Source organism: Corella eumyota, chromosome 3, assembly GCF_963082875.1.
Source record: "Corella eumyota chromosome 3, kaCorEumy4.1, whole genome shotgun sequence".
NCBI lineage: Eukaryota > Metazoa > Chordata > Ascidiacea > Phlebobranchia > Corellidae > Corella > Corella eumyota.
In genome coordinates, this window is record NC_137492.1 from 2,141,540 (window position 1) to 2,154,474 (window position 12,935).

The 12,935-nt window shown below is 32.0% G+C and overlaps 1 protein-coding gene across 2 annotated transcripts in view; it reads left to right on the plus strand.

The window, feature by feature from the left end:
• The window catches only part of LOC145745513 (receptor-type tyrosine-protein phosphatase F-like), a 30,044-nt gene that overhangs the window by 1,646 nt on the left and 15,463 nt on the right, over positions 1-12,935 (plus strand). For both annotated transcript variants that reach the window (XM_082563611.1, XM_082563612.1), the window contains exons 2-4: positions 17-141; positions 276-444; positions 11,225-11,413. In XM_082563611.1, coding sequence (XP_082419737.1) covers positions 17-141; positions 276-444; positions 11,225-11,413 — 483 coding nt within the window. The remainder of the gene's footprint in view (positions 1-16; positions 142-275; positions 445-11,224; positions 11,414-12,935) is intronic.

A 12,935-nucleotide genomic window follows, 5' to 3' on the forward strand; every position in this document is an offset into this window, starting at 1 on the left:
TTTTATTTTACATTAGTTGCACCAGTGATAGTGAACCCACCAAAAGGACAAACTGGTTTAACGAAACAAACCATCGTATTAGTTTGTAATGCCACAGGAAATCCGCGACCTCGAATCGAATGGATGAGGGACGGAAAAGAAGTAAGATTTAAAAAAAATGTTTTCAATTTTGAATTTCACATTTTGTAAAATTTTTTAATCGTAAAAATACCAGAAATTTATTATCTAAAAACACACTTAATTTTATTTCATTTTTATATTTTAAATTTTTTAAGGTTTCGCAAAATAGATACGGAATATACACGCAAGACTATGTTGGAGGTATTCAGTCAGCTCTTTGGATTTTACAAGCCCGGAAACGGAAAGATGCTGCTCGATATTCTTGCATAGCCTCTAACAAGTTAGAATCTAAAGAAGCAGATGCCATAGTTAAAGTCATTGACGGTATGCCAAAATTTTTTGATTTAAAATTTTTCGTTGAATTTTATGATTGACAGGAAACTATTACATTTTTCGGCATGTTTTAAATACCAAAGCAATAGTCGTCACATTAATAATGCATGACATATTGATAATTACAATATCTAAAGATCTCCAATCCTTAAGGTTGTTATAGATAAACTAAGTATATCAAATAACTAATATTGCAAAAAGTATTTAAAATAACGACATTTGTTTAAATAGAAAACTGCCCTAATGGGTTTTTGACATAAAGTACTGCATATAAATATATTTATACATTTTTGAGCGAAACCAAGTTAAATTTGTCCAAAAAATAGGCAATAATATTACGTCAGTTGCTCTGATAATGTTTGACACGAAATTTAGATTAGCTAACTCAGATTTTACATGCGGCTCCAGCTATATCCTTGTTAACATATAAAGGTAAATGCTGTGACCTCAATTCAAGCAGTTGTGTTTACAAAAGTAGGCTAAGTCGATGTGATTTGCCAAATCATTTTCCACTCCCTAGCAAGCCTATTTATAGTATAGCAAATTTTTGCAAGCAATGCTTTGAAGATCATTAGCCTTATATGGCAATGTAGTGTGTTATGAAAACAGGATAATTTAGCATTTTTATGCTTATATGGTTATACTTTATAGCAAAATCTTTGTGGATTTTAATTGCGAATTATAAAGTTGTAAAAAGCGACGATAAGTGTGCTGCAATGCTATTAAAATCTTTCCCATTTTTGAACGATATTTCTAAACTTAGATCCTTTGTCATTTTACGATTTGTCGGAGCTGGTGCACAATAGCAAATGGTCCCTGATTAGTGATAATAATCTTGCTATTACTTTTGTCTTTGTCATTTTATGGGAAAAGTTGGAAAAGCGGGATCAAAATAAAACGAATTAATCGCTGGATTGACTTTATGACCCTTTAACACGGTAGTTAAGTTTCATTGTTTTCTCATGCGCCAAGCGGCACTCGGCACGCTTCGACGGGTTTCGTAGTTGATGACGTACAACTATACGTCACAATCGACTTTGATTTATGGCCTCTTGAGCACTCCAATTGTTCTGGTTCGTTATTTTGATTTTTAAAATAAGATCCTAAAAATTTTTGATCAAAATTGTTCGAATTCCAAGTGTAATATATAAGCTCTTAAACAGGATCTAAAATACGATATTCAACCTTAGAATAAATTATATTATTGAAAAAAAGTCCAATAAATTAATAAATGCCATGTTAAAATTGGGTTATAGCCTATTTATTGAAAATATAGTAAGTAGCAAACCAAATCCCAATCGTATTTAAATTCGTTGTTTAAGTCGGAGTCCAGCTTCATTGGACTTGTTAAATTCTCGCTGGGAATTGAGCGAATTTTCGCACATCTGTGTGAAATTAAACACATCTTGTTACGTTGTTTGTTATGATGTTTTGTATACACGGTTTTACGAAAATCTATAGGCGTCCGATGCGAGTGACTCTTAAAAATATTGAAAGTGTGGCAATATAAATTGGTTTAAAGCCTTACATTTCTGCCAAATGGTGTTTATTAACCTTTACAAATTATTATTTGACAATATAATAATTAAATAATTTTCTTTTATTTATTTTTATCCAATTTGTACATTTCGAATAGTTCAAAACCTGGAACCAAATTTTTGCGGCCACCTAAAGAATAAACGCCTATGTATATTTTAAAATCCACACCAGTTAACTTACCGATATCTACATTCCTTTACGCATTCCTTAAATTGTAGATTTACAGAGTTAACTACAAAAGAATATTTTAAACGTTGAAAATTAGAGCTCGAATGTTTACGGTTGTTTCGCGTTTTAAACAACTCGTGGGCGACTTTATCTGAGTCATCCCTCTGCGATTTTAAACGTTAATTTATCGTTTAACGAGTTTATTTGGAAGATTTTCACAGGTTGATATCAATATCTTCTGATTCATTTGTACTTCTGTTGTTTTTTGATAGGATTTAGGGATTTTGTGATTTAATAAAAATGACATTTTGCATCAAAGAATTTTCAATTTTTGGAACATTATGTCACCAGACATTTTTATAGAAAATCTAATTATTTGAATGTATAAAAATATAAGATTAGTTGTGTTTAACAAAAGTATGATAAAAAATCTTAATTAGCCCCTTCAATTAATTCAACAAATTTAATTTTGTAATTTTCTTCATTCCGAAACCGGATTTGTTTCTTTAATTAATCCCTTTGTCCTGCCTACGACCTACAGGTGGCCCTTGTTTAATTGTGTGTTGTTACAACATATATTATCGGTATTGGGTTCTGTGAAAATTGGGTTTTTATGTCCTTGCATCACTGGGTAAAAACGTGTGAAAATTACTCTTAGTTTTTTCCCGTATTCCTTGTGTAGAATACAACCTGAACCTTACAATCCACTTTGCAGATTAACTTATATTCTTAGCCTAACTTCACAAGAACTTTTTTCAAGTTCGTGTCTTAGCAAAATCGATTAAATGAAAAATAATGGGTTACCAACTACTACCGTGTATTAGAAGGCTTAGACCCCTTTCTTCGTCCTTCCATTATTGGCTTACACACATAACACCTGATTACGTTATTAACATAAGGCTAAGAATACAAAGAATTTGACTTAGATTACGACTAGGGGAAAATATGCGAAATTGACAATGGCATTTTTGATCTATGTCGTAATGTAGAACAATTTAAGTTATGGTTATGCCGTATAAAAACATATATTTTAGTCTTGTGTATTATATTTAGAATTTTTCACATCATAATTTTGTCAAGCCCTAGCATTCTAGGTGCTATTCAATATTGAATTGGAATGTCTTGTCCCAAAGGTGCTTATAATATAAAGCTGTTTACCAATATTTTATTTCTTTTCCCAATGGTCAAAGATTAAACCAATGTTACTACAACAGAAGGTCAAATTGGAGCAGAATGGTTAAGCCATAAAGTCAAGGAATGTTAACAGCATTTGTGAAAGATTCTTACTTAAAATAGAACAAGTCCCTGTCACCGTAACCGGGTCAAAATTTATATCCTCTGTGTAAACAAAACATTGTTTGTTTTTAAAAACAACTCGACCACTTCTCCTTTGGAGAAAGTGATTTTTAGTTTGCGCTTTAAGGATTCTGATGTTGTTGTGTCTTGGGATATTCTAATAGATTTCCAAGGGCAATGAGTAAACAAAATGCTGTTGTGTAGTCGACCACAAGTAATTCAGTATAAAGCCTGGCTCCGCTTTGGTGACCAAAAACCGCTTCGTCCTTAATTGATTTATAACGATCTGGTTTTTAACGTAAGGCGCCCAATAAACTGAATGGGCTTAACGTTTTGTTTGTTCTTTAAGAGGCTGAGCCACTCAACCTGTTTGTACAAGTGCCGTAAATGATTGGGGACGCACTATACCGTTAGAGTTATCGATTTTGGATATCATGATGCTTAAGCTAGTACCAGTAAGTCTAGCATCATCTAATGCGGATTGACAATAGATTGATAGTAAACATTAATAATCATCTGTCATTTGTTCTAACTTTACGGAGTTACAACTAAGCGCATGGTTTTTTTGGTCGTATATTTGGTTTTATTTATTTAGTGAGTCTTTTAAATATACACAAATAATTCCTTTTAAATAATAACAATACTAATACACCTGTGATTGACTCATTTCGTGATTGAATGACGTAATTATCGTCGCTAATCCGAACAAATAAATCTTCCTACACGGATTTAAGGTTTTTTTGTTCAAAACTTTAAACGATTATGAATCATTCAGAAATATTAACCCACTGTGTATATTTTCCAATTCGTTTCCCTAATTTAACCCAAATTTGGTCGTAAAACTTATGTGTCATTTATAACTTTCAATAATTTGTTTGTGTTGGTTGGAACGTTAAAATAGCCAACAATACTAAATTTGGTTTGCTTTTTTAAACTTCAGTCTATTGTTTTTATAGTATGTCATTGAATTTAGGCTATAAATATTATGTTTTGATTCAAATTTAGTGTTATAAATCGTCGTGTATAAACTTACAAGCGAAAGCTGCATTTAAATTGGAATATTGCCCGGGGCTTCAACATATTTAAATCGGATTGTGTTCAGTTTCTGATTGATAATTGCTTATAGTTTGTTATATACAATACTTAAACCATACAACTTATAAACCGTGAACTACAGATACGGAATGTAAAGTGTGTAGCATAAGGGGTTACACCTTCTCAGCTTATAATAAAGCGGAGAGTAACTTTTGTAATTTGTTTCCACTTCCGCGATATTACCAAATCCGTAACTACCACCTATCGTGGGAACGCTTCCGCGTACTCAAAACTCGTAATTTTCTTATTTGTTGTTAAGAATTATGACGTCATAAATTCGGTCACGTGTTCAGATCGTTTTGTCTGGAACAGGAAACGCAGTTCGGCGGCCCGAAAATCCGGCACAATTTACGGCCAAGTGGTTTCGAAATGGTGTCGACGCATGCGACCCCGTTCACAATATTGTGTGTGTTATCAAATCCACGGACACATCCGGTTGTAATGTAACCTGAATGTCGGATTTAAACGTCAGGGTTCTTATAACGATAGGTTGTCGATAGTTAAGCCGACTATTAAGTCTCTTTGATGAAGGTTCGTTGTATCTATTTTGATACGTTTTGTTATCACAAGATTTTAATTGAACATATATTATTACACTTACAACTTATTAACACAACATTTTGTTACCACAGGAATATGTATTTAATCTTAATAAACCGACAATAACTTTCATTTTTAAAGGTTATGTAAGATTATCACAGAATCAAATGTGAAAGTGGTATTTCATATTTCCCACAGATCAGAAATTACTTTGTTTTGTTATGACCAGTGAATTTTGGTATAGCAACCTGGTATGGTGATTAGGTCAAGCTATGTAACATAATGGGTGAAATTTTTTTTTACCTTACACTGAATTGTATTGAATTGGACATTAACAATTTAAGTTAAAATCGTCTTTGTTTGAGTTGGGTAAATAGTGCTCGGTTACTCTCGTATAACACGACCTACATATCGCTGTATTGTCGCTCATTTAGCGTGACCTGTAGTGTCTGTTAGTGGATGCTACAAGTGGTTTTAACTTGTGTTTTGTCTTTTACGAATATCGTTTAAAACTTTTCCAAATTTCTACAGACTTTCAGACTCATTTGAAAAAAAATACAATTTGTTATGTTTTGAATATTCAAGTTTCATACAAACTTCTTTACTTAGGCTAACGGTTATTTGCTCTTGAAACGTTGCCTAGGTTTATTTATTGGTGTTGTTTTTATGGTCTGAACACCTAATTGTGTAAATATACTCTACGGACTTCGTGCCAAAGTGTACGTGGAGAACGGAACGTAAGAGATTGTATACAATATTAATGCGACAACTTAAAACTATTTTCATAGTTATTATCAACTCATGCCAACTGATGCAATCATGTATACACTTATAGAGAAATGGGGCTTATATGTAATTACACGGTTGTTTTACTAGGTGTTTATACCTACTTTAAAGCGGATTTGACTTTAAAAGATGCTAAATTTGCCCTTTAATTTTCCTTGGCTTTAATAAAGGGAGTTAGAAAGTGCAATATTTACTTATGTTTAGCATTATTACAAACTCCTACAAGTACTTACTATTTGCTTTCAAAAAGCATTTAGAAATTTAATTTAAAGTTTCCTTCTAACGTCTTTGTCATTGTTATGAGAACCTCAAGATTTTAAATACACAACTTAAGTAGTTGTGTTGATTTGGCGATGTGTATTGTTGTCGTAAGATGATGTCATTATAAATTACGTCATTTAAATTTACTCTTTGCTGAAATGGCAAGTTTATCATTAACGTTTAGGTTTGTAAATAAATAAAATTTAAAAACCACTTCTGCAATGCTAAGCAAAGTTTCAATTCCGTTCTTTAAGAGTATTAAATGTGGTATAAGGAACCTTTGCATTTGCTGCAGAACACTTAGCATAATTGCCTGTTTAAAGTGGTAGAAGGTCACAAGGGCACTAATCTTATTCCTTGATTAATTTGATGTCAATCTTATAAAGTAAGCTATGGTTTGTGTTTTAAGGGGTTAAGTGTACTAGAACTGTTGGGACCACAATATAGAAAGCTTATATCCACATATGGCTTATAATGTCAATCTATCTTTCAAACTTTCTTTTACAAACGTTTATACGAAGGAGTGGATTAAAATACTTGGAACACATGTTTTACATCACAACTGTTTTAAATTATAAACACGTAAACCTTAAAACGTGCCTTATCTCCGGTCACTAGGCTTAGCCGGTTTAAGTTGACAGCCACTTAGATTCAATACTCCTTGACGACCAATCGTTTTTTGCAGCGAAACTACGATGCGAAGTTGTTATCATCAGCAAGTCCCTCGATGTGTTGTAAATTAGTTTAGTAAAATGCCACGGACCGTTAGATCTGTCTTTCATGCAAGTGGCTTTACTACTTACCGCGAAACTGTTGGAGAGACGCTGAGGAAACCAAACGGGTAACCACCCGCGAGTTTTACTCCAACTGCGTTAAAACTCCGGGCTTTACCAGAGTGGAAATTAAATTTTAATACGATTTTTTAACGATTTATTGAATTATAATGATTCAATTATTGAAAAGCTGATGTTTTGTTAAGAGCCGTTGTCCAGACATGTCTATCATTTGCACTCACTTAAGATATATAGTGTTTGTTTTGAAAAAAAAACGAAATATTGTTTTCAATTTAGCCTGAAGTGGTTTTATTTTTATAAACTTGTGATAAATCTTAAATACTCCAAACTAAAACTTTGATATGCGGATATTTAGTATGTATACAAAGTTTGCAACTTTTAATTCTTTGTTTATGTCTTTAACATTGTTTAAAATATATAACAAGTGCCTTGATTCAAACATCTCTAATTGGCAAAGCTTTGGAATAAACAACGTGAACAGTTTGTTATTATCAAATGCGCAAGAAATGTAATTATCTTAACTTTAACATTATCTTAGTTTATGCAGTAACATTTGTTTTCTAAACACTGGGATCAAGCCGTTTATTTGCATACGTCTTAACTCCCACAGCGTTTATCTATTCACACTTACAGTATTCTGTTAACGTGTTACTTATTTGCGGAAAGCTTTTTTCTTGGAAACTGTGACCAAAGGTTTACACGTTCAAAATCTTGTTTTGATCTCCCATGTCATGCATGACAACAAACAGTTAAATACGTGTTTAGAAGTCAGCTTTTGTTACAGGTGTTGATAGTTGTACAGTTTGTTGTTTAAATTACTTGCAAAGTAGATAAACAATTTAGTAACAGTAGTTTAATCTCTGCTGCACTGCAGTAATTCAGTATACCTTAATATCTTATATGAGGCTATTAATTACCATAACTGGGTCATTTATTGGTAGAATTTGTTTTATTACTTCCTCTATGATTTCTGTGCTTTTTATGTTTATTGAATTTAAAGGTTAAAAATGATTTAAATTGTAGGGCAAAATATGTGGGTTTAAAATGTTAAAATATAAGCCCTTCTTGTTTATTAAAATTAGTTTGAAATTGCGTAGGTTGTTCCATACGTTTTATATTAAAGTTTGTTGATATTATTCAAGTATGAAAGTATGCTTACAAATAAAATTGAACGCAATTAAATACAATCCCCCAACTGTATATCTATCTAAACTTCAATTTCACGGATGAAGAAAAGTCAACAAATTTTCTGTTGAACGGCCTTGTTGCATTTCATAACGACTTGACTTTACTCAAATCGTTGCGAGCTCGCGTGAGAATTAACAAAGGGGAAATGGGCGGTCCTCGCGCCTTTCAAATTCTACAAAGTTATAGTTTTGTTGTAACTCAGTCTAAGCAAATATGAATATAATCCATGGTCTTATCACAAAGGCACGATCTTAGACGGTTTATCAGTCGGATATAATTCGATAAAAACTTTAAAAAATGTTGTTGTTTAGTTAACCCACATATTAAACTGCAACAGGACATCCTGTATTGCTATTTGTAGCTTATAAATCTATGTTAAAAGCGTACTTAAATAGTAGAAGTAATAATGACTCGACACAAAGGAGATTTGTAAGATCTAAATTCGTATTTCTTTTGTTAAGTGGTCTGCTATAAAGCTTACCATCTTTAAATATCCGCTATTCAGTTGATTCAGCTCGGTCGTATGACCTAGTTACGTAATTGGTTTATTTTGGCCGAGTCGTTTCACTGTGTTAAGGTCTTTATTGAGCAAAATCAACACCAAATATACACGTCGTAGTTTAACGTTGATCCGATCTATGGCGGTAAGGTTTGATGTGTGAAATCATCATTTAACAAAACATAGTCATGTGTAACTTGGTGTATATGATGTAGTTATGATGACATTTGTATTGTGTTAAATATCAGATCAAAACTTCAAATACATTTCAAAATGTTTAAATTTTTCGATATAAATTGTTAAAAATAGAAATATTATTTGACAATTAATCTTTTCGGTGCTCATACTTTGCACCTATATGCCAGGAGATCAATCATTTCAATGACCACTTTGTCAACTTAGTCTTACAATATTTGTACTCCTAACACTCTTTTCAAGTGTGTAAAATATTTTGCACGACAAGTTCGTCAAACATTTTTTTGCAAAACTTTGGAATTTAAATCAATCCACAGTTGGCCTGCTTTCTAGAAGGGTATTAAAACACACCCAGTTTGAGACGCCAGACAGCTTTTAATACGAAAATCCAAGGCACTATTTTTAAATCTCCAACATGAAAAATTGTCTGTTTTTTAATATCAAAATTGCTGCCATAGAAACGTTATTTTTAGAAATTAATCAACGTTGCTTATTATCATTCAACATCATTCACTTGTTAACAGTTTATTTTCCCTTACTTTAACATGTTTGGTGTTATGACATGGTTTATTTATGCATAGCATGACAATAACTTTGCTTTTCAACAGAAAACGTTTTTTTCTTTGAAAAAGTTTTTCTTATTATAAAGCATAACGATCTTTCCATACCCGTGACCCCGTCTGACAAGTCTTCGTTTTATCAATATCTTTTTATTTGTCGTCACAACTTTTTCGATGTAACAAATTTCTAACGGGTAATTTTAACATTTGTTTATCTAATAACATGTAGCCAACCGTCCCATAACGCTTTTGTATTCAAATGGTAAGAAAAATTTAAATTAAAAATTTGTTTATTAATTAGTGTTGTCAATATCACATAGAATTTTATATCAAAATATAGATGTAAAAAAGGCCACTTTAAAAACTGTATACATTGCAAAACAACATACTGAATTTTGAAAAAACAAACTAGCAAGTTTAAACGGTATTTTATCATAGTTAAAATTTCTTGAAATGTGTTGGCCTCCCAACATTGCATCACTCCTCGATCCGATCGAATTTCACTTTAATATCCTACTCCTATTACACTAAACGAGTTTACAGTTCCTTAGCTAAAACAAGACACGTTTTTAGTTACATGCATTGGTGTGTCCAAATTTTGACTTGGTTAAACTTTTATTTGAAGTTTATAACCCTTGGTATATTTAGCGTTAGTCTAGGCACCGTGACATTGGCACATATATCTTGATTGGTAAACTTCTATCAGCGAGTACCTTAACACGGAGGCTTTAGTTTTCGTTCTCCCATGACCATGCTTTTTATTAGTTTTAATCATCTTCGTACAATAATAAACAGCAGACAAGACCGCATCTGTCGACATGGTCTTATGTTAGTATATGTGTGGGCCTACTAATTAGACCAAAGATCTTCAAGTGTTACTGATTTAAACTTGAATGTAAAACTTGGTTTAAGTGAAGCCAACCATATGTTAGCTATTATATTTATTAAAATTTATGGACATTGTGGTTCAGTTGGCCGTATATTTATTTAGTGCTTTTTTAACTAATACATGTTTATCAACAAAGTTTTGTTATTAGAAAAGGATAGAGTAATTAAAATACAAAAGAGTCTAACTTTCCGCCTAAACAACCAGTAAATACATATCCAATAGTATCAACCTACGAAATTTGACAATTTTGAAAATCAAGAAAAAACAAAACTTATATTAAAATTCGAATACAAATATTTTTCACTTGGGAAATATTAGATATAAAATATACTTCTGGGATTGTTAAACTGTCTGACCTGTGCATATCATGTAACGGGAGACCGCGATGGAATTTAAGTAATTTTGACTGGCCGTGAACCAAATCCAGGTCTGGAATGTTACTTTTTTACAAGCTTGTTAAAATGCAGATTTTTTATAAATTGACGCCGAACTCCGATATATTTTTAAAATAAAAATCGTTTTTTATTGCTTTGTTTACGCCTCAAAGATTTTTTAAAAATAACAAGTTATTTGACCCAACTTTAAAGTGATTGCGAACATCTCAATTTAACAAAGCTTTGCAATACACAAACGCATAATTCTCGTTCGTACCAGTTATTGCACGGATATAAAACTATTCAAACTATAATATTATCAGTGATATTTACATTGAGCATTTTATTTTTACTTTAACTGCCATTTGTGGGAGTAAATAATACATGCGTGACATTCAAATGCTGACGATTGCGTTTTTAAAAGTTTATTTGTACAAATAGTGTAAATAACATGTGGTAATAAATTGCTCACGACTTACATAAACTATCACTTTGGAAATTGTTAAACTGCATATTATTTAATGCTTTCAATAAAATATAAACTTAGTAAAACACCAAAAATTTAACTTTTATATTTGATTTTGCAGATAGCGACAAACCTGGCGGATTCCCTTACATTAGTATCAACCCGACAGCAAAAACTGTGGAGAAACTGAGAGATGTTGTTCTGGAATGTTCCATTCGATCTGACTCCAGTACCCAGCCAAAAATCCGATGGTATAAAAAGTTTGTTCCTCTTACTTTGAATGGATCAAGAGTGACAGTCGGTCCTACAGGTATTATTTTTACTGAATATTTTATACACGTTAAGGCTAAAAAGTTTGTAAAAAACGTTACAATAGAAAGACATATTATAAAAATAAATATACAAGAATAGTAAAAATGGGTTTACGGAATTTCCCTTAAACCTTTATAACTGTAATAATACAAAATGGTCTCGGAAAATGACTTTGGTATATTTTTAAACTAATTTAAAAAAGATATCTTTTAAATCGTAAACTTGGTATTAAATTGTAATTCGTTGTAAGCTCTTTGACATGACCATACCTAAATTGGTTTCCATGTTAAATAACGTAACATATTTAACTGGCATTTGTTTATGTTAAACTTATAACACAAGCTGGTGAGGTTAAGGTGCTGTCAAATGTTATAAGTTAAGTCTAACTCGTGGCCCGTTGAAATGTAATTATCTGCGAGAGTTGCTAACGTAGAACGCAGTGTTTATATTAGATTAACTTTTCCAAGCTGTTGCATTTTACGAGAGTGATGTTAACTAATAGTGCAAACCGTTGAACTGTACAGACACTTAATATTTTTAACTTTTTTCCCCAATTATGCAAATTTCTAGATCGCTTGTTCAATATTAGTTGTTTATTCATTTTTAACACAATAATTTTTGAGGTTGTTAACAAAGTTTAAATATTTTTTTTATATTTTTTTGGTGTCTTACAAGGATTTTCACAACATTTTAATTAAAAACGTTTTTTTGTCCCCTCTTACTGAACGGTGGTTAAGCGTAAGTCACGTGTTTAAACCCTAGTCACGTGGGTAAGTCCTAGGCACGTACTCTTCCCTAATTGAATCACTTTTAATCAGATTTGTCTGCCTCTTAAATAAATCGAAATCGATCGGTTATGGCTTGCTTTTAACCTTTTTGATCCCACCAAAATTCAAGGAAACTCTCAATTCGAACAGCTGCGAAAAATAAATTTGCGTTCTCAAAAAAAGGGTGAGGTGGTAGTTCGTACAAGGATATGCTTAACAATGCGTTGTAATTTTCGCGGAATTTTAACTCTATATTTGAACTAAAAACCTATAACCGTAATGTACTTTATGTAGGCCATTGTCGCTATCAATATTCCAACTGGGTGTTAATGCTGGTTTTATTAGTAATTTTAGGTTATATTTTTTCTTGATTTGACCAACGCCTCACTAGGACATATATCTTAAAAAAATTACGCTTTTGACCTTCTACGTTGTAACCACATTAGAAATATTCCTTTGTGCTATTTTATACGTAAGTGGCGGTTTTACACCATACCGTCCTTAGAAATCTCTTAAAATACGTAATTCCCGCTACTTGGAATTTCAAGTAATGCATTGTGTGGTATCAAAATCGAATTCTTAACATTGATTTAAAAATGTGGGGCTCTCCAAGAGAATGTACTTGAAATATTTTAACTGCAATTTTATAATTAATATCTGTGCTATTTATGGAGCTTATTAAATATATTTTTGGGGGGGGGGGGAGTGATTGAATAGGAGAATTATTGTAAAAACTGTAATAACTAGGTTTGG